The sequence below is a fragment of the Grammomys surdaster genome, unplaced genomic scaffold (genome assembly GCF_004785775.1).
Source record: "Grammomys surdaster isolate TR1022 unplaced genomic scaffold, NIH_TR_1.0 229, whole genome shotgun sequence".
Lineage (NCBI taxonomy): Eukaryota > Metazoa > Chordata > Mammalia > Rodentia > Muridae > Grammomys > Grammomys surdaster.
The window spans coordinates 69,503-82,650 of NW_021604674.1; the positions used below are offsets into that span (position 1 = coordinate 69,503).

Here is a 13,148-nt window from a genome sequence, read left to right on the forward strand (position 1 = left end):
GGGACATGTCATATAGACTAGGGAATATTACAGAACATGGAATCTGGAAATATTCCTCAATTCCTTCAGAAAAATACCAATTGTCCGGAAAGCTTTTAAAAGCTTTTTGGCTTCTACTACCTCAGTTTAACTTAGAAAGCCTAAAGGGCTTCAAGCCTACATTTCAGAACATGTAGGCTATTTACATCAATACATCCAAAGATAGATATAAAATATGTGGCACCTCATTTGATAACTGATAATGCCAGAAGAGAGAAAGAAGAACCAATCTCAACACCATTCCCATCTGTAGTACAGATGGTCAACAGATCTATGTGTTTCCAGATGTTGGGACTTTCAGTGCTAAAACAGACCAGTTCCTAGTAAACGTAGCAGCCAGGCCCTGTGAGTTACTAGGGATGTCTATAACTTCCTTAGCCGTCAGATGCAGATGGACAGCCTCACTCTAAGGTACACACATCACTGGCCTAATTCATCCTACACTCATAGCACATTCCCACACAGGAATGGGTACCACCTTCCATCCCTGTAACCATGATGAACATAATGCCCCTTGAGTCTTACCACCCAACCTCATCCCAACCCTATGCAGACCCCTTAAGTTTGTGGGATAGATATGTTCTTCTCTTTCCATAAAATCCATCATTATTTTCTAAAGTGGGGTTTCTATAACAGTGAGAAATAATGTGAAATATAAGAATACCCGAGGCAAGGTGCTATCTTTTCTAAATCGAAATTCCCATTTATTGGATAATAATACTCATAATAAAGGCCTGAAAATTCAAGCCAAACACAGTGTTTAGTGTCTTGCTTAGCAAAGGAAGACAGAGAATGACCAACCACTGTTGAAAATTTGTATTGTGTAATACAAATTTATCATTTCTTCTGAGTACAGAGTCTCAGGCATATGTAATGCCAGAGATTAAAGTTATGTCTCACCACACGACAAAATTTATGTGGGAAGGCTCACTAGGGTAATGGAATTATGTTTCCATGTGTCTGTAACTGCTAAGTAGGTAGCCATAAGCTAAGTCAGCTGCATTATGCATTTAAAAAAAGTATTTTGTAAATCTCTATTGTGTTTATGTGCTTGACAATACTTGAACAAAGCTGGGGCCAGACTGGTGGGAGAAAGTGCACTTACCTGTAAGAACTCCCAGACTGAGGTAGAGGTGCTTCAAGCTGGTGGCAAATGAACCCAGGATGAAGCCAGTAGATGCCAGCAAGCCACCCAGCATAATCCCCGCTTGACAGGATAACTGGTTACTGACAACACTCCCAAGCGGAGCTTCAAAAACAACAAGCAGATCAATAGAAAGAAAGGCTTTGGGAATATCTTGAAAACACTGTGGTGTTGCACTGTTGGAGAAGAGAGCCGGCAACCTTCTAAAGGCCAAGCCCAGCCCTCTAGCTGTATGGCTTTGGACACCGAGACTCAAGGAAAAGTGACCCTTGGTGGATACACGAATAAGGAGCAGGGCAGCGACAGAGCTTCAGTGTCCTGACTTAGACCCTGCATTCTCATCTCATTCTCTTACAGTTGTATATCCAGTGCTAGCAGGTGGGGTTTTTGTTTTATTTTTATGTGCGTGAGTATTTGCCTCCATCCCTGCCTGTACATCATATGCGTGCCTGATGCCAGTGGGAAATAAGGGAATTTGTTGGATCCCCTAGTACTGGATTTACAGAGGGTTGTGAGCTGCCATGGGGGTGCTAGGAACTGAACCCAAGTGCTCTTAACTGCTCATAAATGCTTTCAACTGCCAAGCCATCTCCAGACCCAGGGTGTTTTTCCACACAAGCATCAGTTATTTATGTAAACTATATGTCACTTGCTCAAGGCTGTTAAATACAATATTGCTTTTACAACATAACAGTCATGATGACAGTTACTTAATGAATGAATTTTTATCTTAAAGAAGAAAAACCATGCTATTACCAGTACTCCGGGGACGGTGGGGAGGGGAATCAAAAGAGCTGTGTCTCTGAATAGCTGTTTAACATGATCAGTTTTGTAATGACCCAGTTAAAATTGGAGACTCCCACATGATAGACTGTTACTCAGCCAGCATCTCTGTTAAAGCTCTTAGAATATTTAACTCTGGGAGAATTGGAATGTGTAAGTCTCTAGAGACTGTTGAATTCTCAAGGGTGCTGCTACTGTGGTTACCAGAAAGTGAAAACATTTGAATCACTTAAACTAAACTTGGTGAGAAATTCACAGCAACTGCAGCAAGTAACATTCGCTTCTCTGTCCATTCCATGGCAGATTTTCTTCAGGGGGAGTCCCAGTGCAATGCACAGTCTCTTGTTCAAGCTCTAAATTCTCATAGTCTATAACCTGGTGCAAAGGTGAATGCGTGTAAACAAGGACCACAGGGATGGTAATGGAGGACTAGGATTCCACAGCGTTTGAGTCTGCCCAGAGCCTACACCAGCATTGTCACCACATTGTTACTGCTCTGTGGAGAACCTCAAATAACCTCCAGAAGATAACAGCAAGGGAAATGAGTCAGGCATATTCTCTGAGGCCTACTGATACTAACTCTGTGACTAAACACAACCCTGAAAATCCAGTTCTCCATGAAAGGGAAAGAAAGACGGGCTACAAGCAGAACTTAAATGTGTGATTTTGTGAATCCTTCTCAGTTGAAAGAATAAACTTAAGTATATTTTTAAAAAATTCACAATCTATCCTAGAGTCAAAGAAAGAAACTTCAACACAATCTCATTGCTTCCTAAATCGAGACATTTAAAAGTAAATATGCTATTTTGCTTGATTAAAATTATTAAAAATAAAGAAAACATAACAAAATTCAACTTATTAAAGACAAGTATATAAATCAGTATGTAGAATAGAGTCAGATGAATTTATCACGAGTAACTGATTACTACAGTACTTCTCTTTTGTCATTGAAACAGGTAAACATTTTAGATTTATTTGTTTTATATTATGTGTATGGTTGTTTTGTCTGTGTCTGGTATATATGTATACCACATCTGAGTCTGCTTCAACAAAGATCAGAAGAGGGCATCAGATTCCCTGGAACTGGTGTTACACATAGTTGTTAGCTGTACTGTGGGTGCTGGTAATTGAACCTAGGTTCTCTGGAAAAGCAGCAGGTCTCTTAACCCCTGAGCTATCTCTCCAGCCCCAGATAAAAGTTTCTCAAGTGATAAAAGTCTCTAAAGCATCCTAGGATTTTTCTTAGTGAAAGGATTGAGTGGGTCCAGGCTAGAAATGGATTGTTCCAACTAAACGGGATCATAGAAATTCACTAGGTAACCAAGTTGGTAACTTTGTTTCAAAATTTATAAAAAGAAAAGTTTTATCATCCTCTACTACAGATACAATGTTAGGTCTCATGAATTTCTGGAACACCATCCATGTTTTAGAAAGCACATTTGGGATTTTGCAAATGAAGTTATAACCACTGTGACCCTGCTTAGCTCTTGATTACATATTCCTGTTCTTCCCTGATATTTCTCTTATTCAAGAAAAGATGACATCTGTGAGTTGAATTTGGAACCCTGGTAAAGAAGCAAAAACAAAGCCATGACTTGAGCTATGATGTTATTCACTGAAGAAGACCCTGTAAAAATGGCTCATGCACTGTCTATAGCCATGCCTCCCTGAGAGCTCCTGAGTCTTGGAAGCTAAGCAACGTTGGTCCTGGTTAGTAGTTGGGTCAGAGAAATGTCTTACTGTCCTATCCAATGTATGATTACATGGCTGGAGAATGAGAAGGCCATCAAATTGGAAGACATAGCCTTTTACTTTCTGCCCAGAAATTTCTCCTCAGATCACCACAAGCTCTAAAACACGCAGCATACAGATGAGCCCAATGAGTTGTGTCCTTCCAAGTATATGGGTGAACTTCTCCATCTGGCATTAGTCAAGGCCATCAATTCCAAAAGCAAGTCTTGTTAGGTTTAGCTGAAGATGAGATTGATCATCTAGGTTTTCAATTTCCTAACTTGTTATGTCCTTCCACTTAAAAAACTAATAAAGAACCAGTATCACCTGCTCCTGTCAAAAGTCATTGCCATGTTCAGTTCCATAATTTCCACTAATTGTCCATCCTGGTAAATAATACTCACCACAGAGCATTGTCATACAGTCTACAATGGAATGGATCCATGCTGTTTGGGAGTAATCCTGAGCAAAGTATGTCTGAAACTCCACAAAAAATATGGAGATACATCTGAAAAATACAATGGGGAAATTTTATTCATATTTTATACAAAATATGAATGGATATGGTATTGAATCAGAACCTCAAAGTTTTATTTCAATCAGCTATTGAAGTGTCAAGTGATGCCAGTTACTGAGCCAAGATCAGTAGGAAACCAGAAGTCGACCATCGGGGCCATTCTGAGGAACCAGAAAACAAGTGTTCCTTTGTCAGAGAAGCTGCTGAAACCATGGAGCTAGGAAGAACACTGCTCTGAGAAGGTGTCATGGATAAAAAGAAAGCATGTTAAGAATATAATTTATTATTAATTATTATAACTACTATTTTCTCTATAGTTCTAACCTCGCCAAGGTGATAAACAACCTTAAACTTGAAAAATGAAGAATACTATAAAAGACAAGCCTTAGAAAATTTACTTCTAGTATTTGTACAAAGGAAGTAATAGGAGGAGGAGGAGGAGGAGGAGGAGGAGGAGGAGGAGGAGGAGGAGGTACTGAAATGAATATATTCTAGAGAACAATTTATAATAGCCAAACATTGTAACTGACCTGTTAATCATTAAAAGACTTGACCAAGGCAACTTACAGAAGAAATAGTTCTTTCACATGAGTATATGTTCAGAGAAAAAAGACAAATGGTAATGTTAAGTTGAAAATAATTACCTAGAGAGTATGTGAGGCAATAGTTTAGCACAGCAGAATTTGAACAGTGCCCTATAAAGAGTCATTTAATGATCTCGTACCTTTAGAGAGGTATGACAGAAAATAAAGAATACTGCTTTTAGAGGATGGCCTTGTTCAACATCAATGGGAGGAAAGACGCCTTGGTCCTTTGAAGGCTCGATAACCCAGTATAGTGGAATGCCAGGGTGGAGAGACAGGAATGGGTAGGTGGGTGGGGGAACACCCTCATAGAAGCAGGGGGAGGAAGGATGGGATGGGGATTTCTGGAGGGGAAACCTTTGAAATGTAAATAAATAAAATATCCAGCAACAACAAAAAGAATACTGCTTTTGTTGCTTGTCGATAAGAGATTATATCTATTTGGATTTGTCCAAATCCCAACTCTTTCAGATGCAGCAACCCATAGACAACTGGGGTTTATTCCTCCAACTCCTCTGCAGTTGCTTTCAGATAGGAAGATGGATGATGGAGAAATTGGGGAAGGAAGAGAAGTTGGTGGGATCAGGGCAGCTGTGTTGCACAGGACCGATTTTAAGAGAGTGGACTTTAAATACTCTCATAGAGTTTGCCATTCTAAAGCATGAACCTTGATTAATGTCCAGATGTCAGTGAATAAATTCTTAATAACCCTGTCTTTGCAGTTAGATTTATAACTGAAGTTCAGTGGTGCAACAGACGCTTCATGCCAACAAAGGATACACATGTCCTGTGTGTGCCTGTTCTCTTTGCTGTCACATTTACATGGAGTGTTAGATACCTCATGTGCACAGAATTCTGGTTGACCTATAGTCCAAGGTAGCTTAGTAGGACTCAAAAGTAGCACATGAATGCATTACACCCATGATAGTGAGTACATGGGAGCCGTAGGAAAGGCCTAACTGCCCAAGAGAGGCCATGCTTTCTTTTTTCACCAAAACATGTTCCAAAACAGAAAGAGGCAAAGGTACCCTAAAGCTCACAATCCCAGTCACCTATGGTGAGAATGATGGCACAGAGGAAGAGGACAAGGTTACTCCTAACTACTGTTCCTTTTCAGGAAGCGGAAGATGGCTCCATGGGTTGTATGCTTAATGATCAAACACGAGGACCTGAGTTCAAATCCCCAGAACTCATGGAAAAACTGAGTGTGGCAGTGTTAAGTCTGCCTGGAACACCAGTGCTAGGGAGACAAAGCCAGGAAGATCCTAGGGTCCTTTGAAAGTGTGAGTAGAACACACACACAAACACACACACATACACACAATGCACACACATGTGTACATTTGTATATAGAACACACATGCACATAAAGATATAAATAGACAAATGGATAGACAGACAGACAGGAGAAGAGAGGAGAAACAAGAGAGAATAAGAATCATATGCAAGATATTAGAAACTCAAATGAAAATATCAGTGTTAGCCATTTCCAGGATTTCCACTGTTTTGATGAAATCAAATTCCCATGGGTGTACAAGCTATAAAACATGAGCTACACAGTGTCAGTGATTCTACATACAAGTAAACACTCTGATTTGCATTTACAATTGGCATTGTACAGCATAGATTATCAGTAAGCTCATAATAGTAATTTCACAGTCTTATTTTTCTTGATTAAATAGCACTAAATGCCAAAGGAGCACCATAAAAACTTGAGATAGACTCATCAAGAAAGAAAGAAAAATAATTTCCCATTATGGTATGGCAATGTTTTTCCCCCGCCCCTCCCCTTTTTTAAACAAAAAGCATTTTTATTTTGTGTTGGGCTCTTTAGTTATTTGTCAAATTCTGGACAAATGATACAGGGAACTAAATAATCAACCCTCAGGCAATGACATTCTTAGACTCTTGCATTCATGTTATAAAACAGAGGTCAACACCTGGAGAAGGGAAGGAAAGAACACAGAACTGGCAAAGAGAGAGGTCAAACTGAGATATAAGATAAGGAATCCATATCTGGATCCAAAGGAAGAGCCCACACTCCCCACCAATCATCAGATATGGCACTCTTAGGAGGACAGGCAGACTCCTACAGTGATGGAGAAGAGGGCTCTGACAACTACAACTGTGTGCTTCTGTATGTGTGCTGTTCAGATAAGGCCATGATGAGGGCACATCTCTGTGTTCACACCACGTCCGTGTGCTCCTCCACACTGTAGGCTAGCAGAACTGCTTCAGTTAAAAGGATGTGAAAAGTAGTCCTTCTCTACCCATTGATTTGAGAATCCAGACAACATCTTGTAATAGATCTGATGCAAAGTCTGTAATCATGTCAGAGACTGGAGTATTTAAAGTGATACAGTCACCCTCAACAGCACAGGCAGTGCACATAAATTACGCAGACAACTGTATGGATTTAACTTAAATGAAAATATTACAACTTCTTAAAAACATGAAGCCAGTTTCAATTTAGAGCAACAAGAAAAGCAAGAACCTTTCAATGCAAATGTAAGGGTCCCATCTGTCGATTTTGCTTCCTTCCTAAAATACTGATATCAAGAATAGTCACTGACAATATCTGCAAAAGAAGCTGTCAGCAGAGCAAACAAGCAAACCATAAAGTGGGAGAAAATCCTCACCAGCTCTAAAGTAGACATGGCGCTAATACTCAGAGTTTATAAAGGACTGTAGAAATAAGTGAAAAGAAAACCTAGTGTTAATCAGCAAATGGACCCAGAGATGGGAAGTTTTCAAATGAAGAAATATAAATGGCCAATAAGTATTTTTTTAAAATGGTCAATATCCCTAGTCATCAGGGAAGTGCAAATTAAAACTGCTTTGCAACACCTCATCATCTTAGCCAGCAATCTGACAATTGTCAGCAAGGGTGTGGAGAAAGAGGAACACTTGTTCAGTGTTAGTGGGAGTGCAAACTTGTACAAGCATTGTGAAAATTAGTAGGGCATTTCCTCAAAAGATTTAAAATAGAACTGTCATCTGACCCAGCTATACTATACCAGAGCATATGCACCCCCCAAACTCTATCCCACACCACAGAGACACTTGCACAACCATGTTTACAGCCGCTGTACTCATAATAGTGAGGAAATGGAACACAGAAATGAATGATGGAAATGTAGTACAGACACCCAGTGGAAGTTCTCAGTTTGAAATGACCCGAACTCAGAAAGACAAAAGCCTAGTGCTTCGTCACATGCAGATCCTAGTCTGTACATATGTACTTATATACACATGTAAGTGTGTGCAGAGTCTAAAAAACTCAAAAGGAGACCAAGAGAGGGAACAAGTAGGTACCATTGAAGGATGACAGGTAAGCAGAAGGGCATAGGAACACAAAAAGTGGAAGAGACTGGGACCATCTCACAAGGGAAGTTAGGGATAGCAGAGAGGTGGAGGGAATGGATTGGGGTAAGAATTACTAAAACACATCATTTGAAAATTGATAGTAATACTTAGTATCTTGTATGCTATTTTAAACTTTTTGTATCACTAACGATAACTTCATTTTCGAACAGGTCATTTTCTACTGCTTCGGTATTTTCCTTTCAGACAAGACAAGTTTAGAGCTGGATCGCTTGCCCTTTCTCCTCTTGTCGCCTCCCAGTTCACAATGCTCGCACCTCTTAATGGCCAGCATCCTCTCAGATCTGCAGATGGGCACTCAAGCCTGAACACAGTCTTTGTGGTTTAGGCCTTCTTTTGGAAAATTGGCTTTGTTTGCCCATTGTAGCCACTCTGCTTGTGATAATAGCACCAGTACCCTTGGGTATACAGGGAATACTTGCCCTTCTTATACTGGGTCACTTTGTAAGGCAGATGCTTGCCACATTTCTTACAGAAAGTCCTTCGGGTTTTAGGTACGTTGATCATCTTTGCAGTAGAAGTGTCTTCAAAGAAAACAAGAGACCTGGCATCTGTGATGGCCACCTCAATTGCTGAACAAGAAAGGGCTAATTTAAACTTTTTAATTAAAAAAAAACACCAGTATACTAAAAGCAATAACAAAAGTCTTGTGAAGTTCCTTATCATCTGAAAGACTTCTTATCTGGTACTAAAATGTCTTATCATTTTCTCCTAACTACTTAGCTTTCAGTCAAAGTGAGTTGTGAGTTAACATATCCCAGAGTTGAGTTATCCATCACCCAGGATTCTCAGTAGAAGACTACTGACTGTGGGGCTGGGTAAGTCCTTGCGAGATCTGTCCTGTGTAGCAGGATGCTTGGAAACACCTCCGGCTTCTGCTCCCGACATTGCCAGCAAGCCTTGGAAACGAAAACAGCCCAACTGATGGAAAGTGATCTAATCCTCGAGTTTTCCGACCCCTTTCAGAGCATTCAAATCCCTCCATGGATCCCCATCACCCTTACTGTTCATAGATGAATGACGGCAGCACCTTTCCCCTGAACTGCAGTCCAAAACGGCTAACTGATGCTTCTCAGTTCACACCTGGCTGGGTTCAGTGCAGTCAGCAAACAGTGCCTTCCTAGAACAGACCCTGGCATTTCAAACATTTTAGCCTGACTTATGAGGCTTTGTTGTCTGTGCTCCTGTCTGCCTACTGTTGGATATTTCGCTTCAGCCGTACTGAACATCTTTCTACCTCTTTCAACCCGGTCCCTGTGTTTTATGCACGTCTGAACATTATGGCTTTCTCTGTGACTCTAAGTCTCCTCTTTTAGTCTCAGGTAGTCAGCCATTCTACACCTCCAGGAAATCTTCCTCAAGACAGGAACTGACAATTCTCGTATGTGTCCTCTACATGTTGTACATTCATCTGTGGTCTGGCAACTCCTTTCAACTTGTTTGCATTGTCCACTGGACGTTGCTTTGTGACAGCGGAAGACATATCTGTCTTAATTCACACTAAATCCCAAACATCTAGTATAGTATCTGTTATAAATTGGATGCTTATAAATATTGTTCAATGGAGGAAGAAAATGAAGGACAGGCAAGTAGGAAAGAAGGAAGAAGGGGTGGGAGCCCCTCGATAGAGAAATTGTTTGGAATGTTAGAAAGTGAAAGGCTCCACTGGAGAGAGAGGAGGAAGAAAGGGAGATAGTGACATCCAAGGGCACGTGCAGAGTTGAGCTGAAGCAGGGATGTGAGGCATCCAAACAGGCTCTGAAGAGACAGAAAGAATCAGCACCATCAGTGCAACAGGTGGAGAAGTGAAGCGTAGTTGAGAAAATGGTATGATATTTTGAAATTATAAACCAACCTCTTCACTAAATCATCCTGGGGAGCATAATATTAGTTTACTCTCTCTTGTGATTTCTTTAAAAATTTGCTTTGCAATTTTTTAATTAATTAAATTATTTATTTATTTTATATCCTGATTGCAGCTTCCCCTCCCTCCTCTCTTCTCAGTCCCTCTCTCTTATCTCCCATCCACCACCCACCATCCATCTCTCCTCCCTTTTCCTCAGAAAAGAGGAGGCCTCCCATGAGTATCAACCAGTCTCGCCATATCAAATTGTAGTAAAATTAGGCTCATTTTCTTCTATTGAGGCTAGACAAGGCAGCCCAGTTAGGGGGAAGGGATCCAAAGGCAGGCAGCGTGGTCAGACAGCCCCTGCTCCCACTGTAGGAGTCCCACATGAAGACTCAGCTGCAGAACCATTACATATGTGCAGAGATCCTAGGTCAGTCCCGTGCATGCTCTCTGGTTGGCAATTCAGTCTCTGTGAGCCCCTGTGGCCACAGGTTAGTTGATTGTATCTGAACTGAGTTAACTAGTCATATCAGCAATGGGTCTGAAAAATCAAAGATGTGAGCTCCGTGTCTAGAAAGGTGAGACCCTTAGCCAGAGGTCAAAAGTTCAATGACCACCTCCTCCACCCACCTTTCTGAGCATTTCAGCAGTCAGGAAGTTCAGAAGGATGATTATGTTACTCAATGGGAAAAGGATCAAGTAACAAATGAAAAATAATACATTGAAAGAAATAATATGGTCATATTTCACCTCTTTAGAAAAGGGGAGAAATGACCATAGAGCTTTCCAGATGACGAAGGTTTGTGTTGTAAGATTTAAACTCCATGAATATCTGAAATAAATTGAATTGTAATAGGATGGATCATGTAACACATGGATCTGGATGCTTGCAATAAAAGAGTCATGAAAGCAAGCTCTTATTCCAGATTCACGCACGTGGAAACAGTTACTGAGGAAGCGTCTTGATCTCTGAGTTTCAATTTCTTCATCTATAAATCATGCATTTTTGTAAGCAAGACTCACAAAAGTTAGAATGGTGAAGCTCAAGGTATCTCTTCAACTTTGGGGGTCTGATAGGATTCGTTCACAAAAACGTACAGACAGAACACAACCAGCATCATCGCTTATAACCAAACCTGCTCTCTTAAAGATGCTCTGACTCAACAGGTCAACTTTCTGTCTCAACCTCACCGCTGCTCTGACATGGTCCTAGCTATGCTAAGTCAGACGGAGAACTGACTCATAGGGATGTTGTAGATGACTAGTTAAATCACTGTCATATCCCTTGACTAATCCTATAATGTGGTGGGAATGATGTCACAAAAATTATCTGAAAGCATATCAACAAGCACAAAGCGCTCAGTAAAGTTAACAATCACTTTATTTTTACCTTGACTGTTCTCAAAAAAAGGTTCGAAAAAGCTACAAAACTCCAAAGAACTCCAGAAATTTATTTCAGCTAAACTCAGGAAATCGAGGCAACATGAAGTCTCAAACTTAGGATACTGTTTGGTTTGAATATTTAAATCAAATTTTCTAAAGTAACCTCTCAAGTTATTAATGTATGTAGAAAATTCATGTAGTTACACTTTACACATGACCCTTAAATTAGTAATGTATTTTGATAAAGATATCTTAAAGAAAAAAGAAATAATCAATGCATAGTAATAAACAGAATACATAAATAAATAATGACGAATGCTTTCATTGCTTGTTGAACTTTAAAATTTGCATGTTTTCAAAGTGCAAGGCTAGAGCTGACATAGAATGTTTAAATGACTTGAATTCTAATTATAGCATCTTTTATAAAAGCAGAAACCAGAAGACCGTATAAAATCCCATCAATAAAAATGTATTAAGTAATTGTAGACGCAAGCACATAAGAGAATTCTAAGCAACTATTTTCCAATAAGGTAGAACCTTGTTGGTTGACATAGAACAGTCTCGAGAGAAATTATTAAGCTGGGAAGTAGAACGATGTACCCAAGTGATGATGCTTATGGAAATTACAAGAATGTACAATTAGGTTAGCTCAAGGTTGAGGAGGCTTTTTTTTTTTTTAATTTTGAGATTGAACTTTAAAAAAATATTGCTGAGGTTAATTTTAGGCAGTGAAATTGAGGCAGGAAGTAAGAAAGAAAAATATTTTATATGTTTTCAATCTGTTTGAATTTTATCATCAGAATGCAAGATGTTTTGTGTTAAGGTATGGCTGTCTGGTAGACACTGGTTATCTTTAGCAGGTTGCCCTGGCTCGCTTCTTTTGTTCTCAGGTACAGTTCTCTTGGCTGCTTCTTGGTGTGTGACATTTCGATTCCTGGACTGGCTACATGGAGACACATTCTCATCTGTCCTTATTCTGCTCAAGTACCCTTGTCTTGACCCCCTCTCTTGACCTCTATCTAGTACTCTGCCTTGGCTTCCAGCCAAAGTCTTCTTTTCTCGTTTCTGACTGAATGCTTGGCAGCACAGGAGTGGCAAAGAAGGGCAGGCACTGATGCTGAGACATCTTCCTCCTTCATTTCTGCCAGGTCAAATTATTTCCATCCTTTAAGACTTCACTCCAAGGATTTCTGTAGAAAACCAGCCCTGAATCTCCAGGCCTGAATTTGTCTTGCTGCTGATCTTATTTTAATTCCATACAGATCAAAGTTAATGTAAGATTTTGATGACCTACATCATGAGCTTGGAAGACCACCCATAAATGGGTGACTTGTCTTATTTGCCAGTGATGAATCCCTTGACAATTACCAAAGGTCACCAAACTTAATATAACTCCAGTCAATACAGGTATTTTTATTTGTATCTCAGTTAATTGTGCATGAGTCTTCCATAAAATAGCCAATCAATCTAAAGTTTTAGAAGCCTCTAGCACAGAGTCATGTCTTCAATGAATATAAGATAATCATCAATGGAACAGATTTTAAATGAATTAAAATAGAAACTTAAAAATACAACCTACAGAAGATAAAGGCTTTCAGCCTTTGGTGGTAGCCAATAGAGTCAACATACTACCAAATAAGACAAGACATCCATTTACTGATGGCCTTCCAAACTCCTAATGTAGGTCCTCTCTCTCTCTCTCTCTCTCTCTCTCTCTCTCTCTCTCTCTCTCTC

The 13,148-nt window shown here is 39.9% G+C and overlaps 1 protein-coding gene across 1 annotated transcript in view; it reads right to left on the bottom strand.

Moving 5' to 3' along the window:
• Positions 1 to 13,148, bottom strand: part of Slc16a12 (solute carrier family 16 member 12) — a 40,621-nt gene that overhangs the window by 5,023 nt on the left and 22,450 nt on the right. The window contains exons 3-5 of the mRNA XM_028773520.1: positions 4,102 to 4,205; positions 1,145 to 1,288; positions 704 to 773 (exon numbers count right to left, since the gene is read on the bottom strand). Of these exons, the coding sequence (XP_028629353.1) occupies positions 704 to 773; positions 1,145 to 1,288; positions 4,102 to 4,205 (318 nt within the window). The remainder of the gene's footprint in view (positions 1 to 703; positions 774 to 1,144; positions 1,289 to 4,101; positions 4,206 to 13,148) is intronic.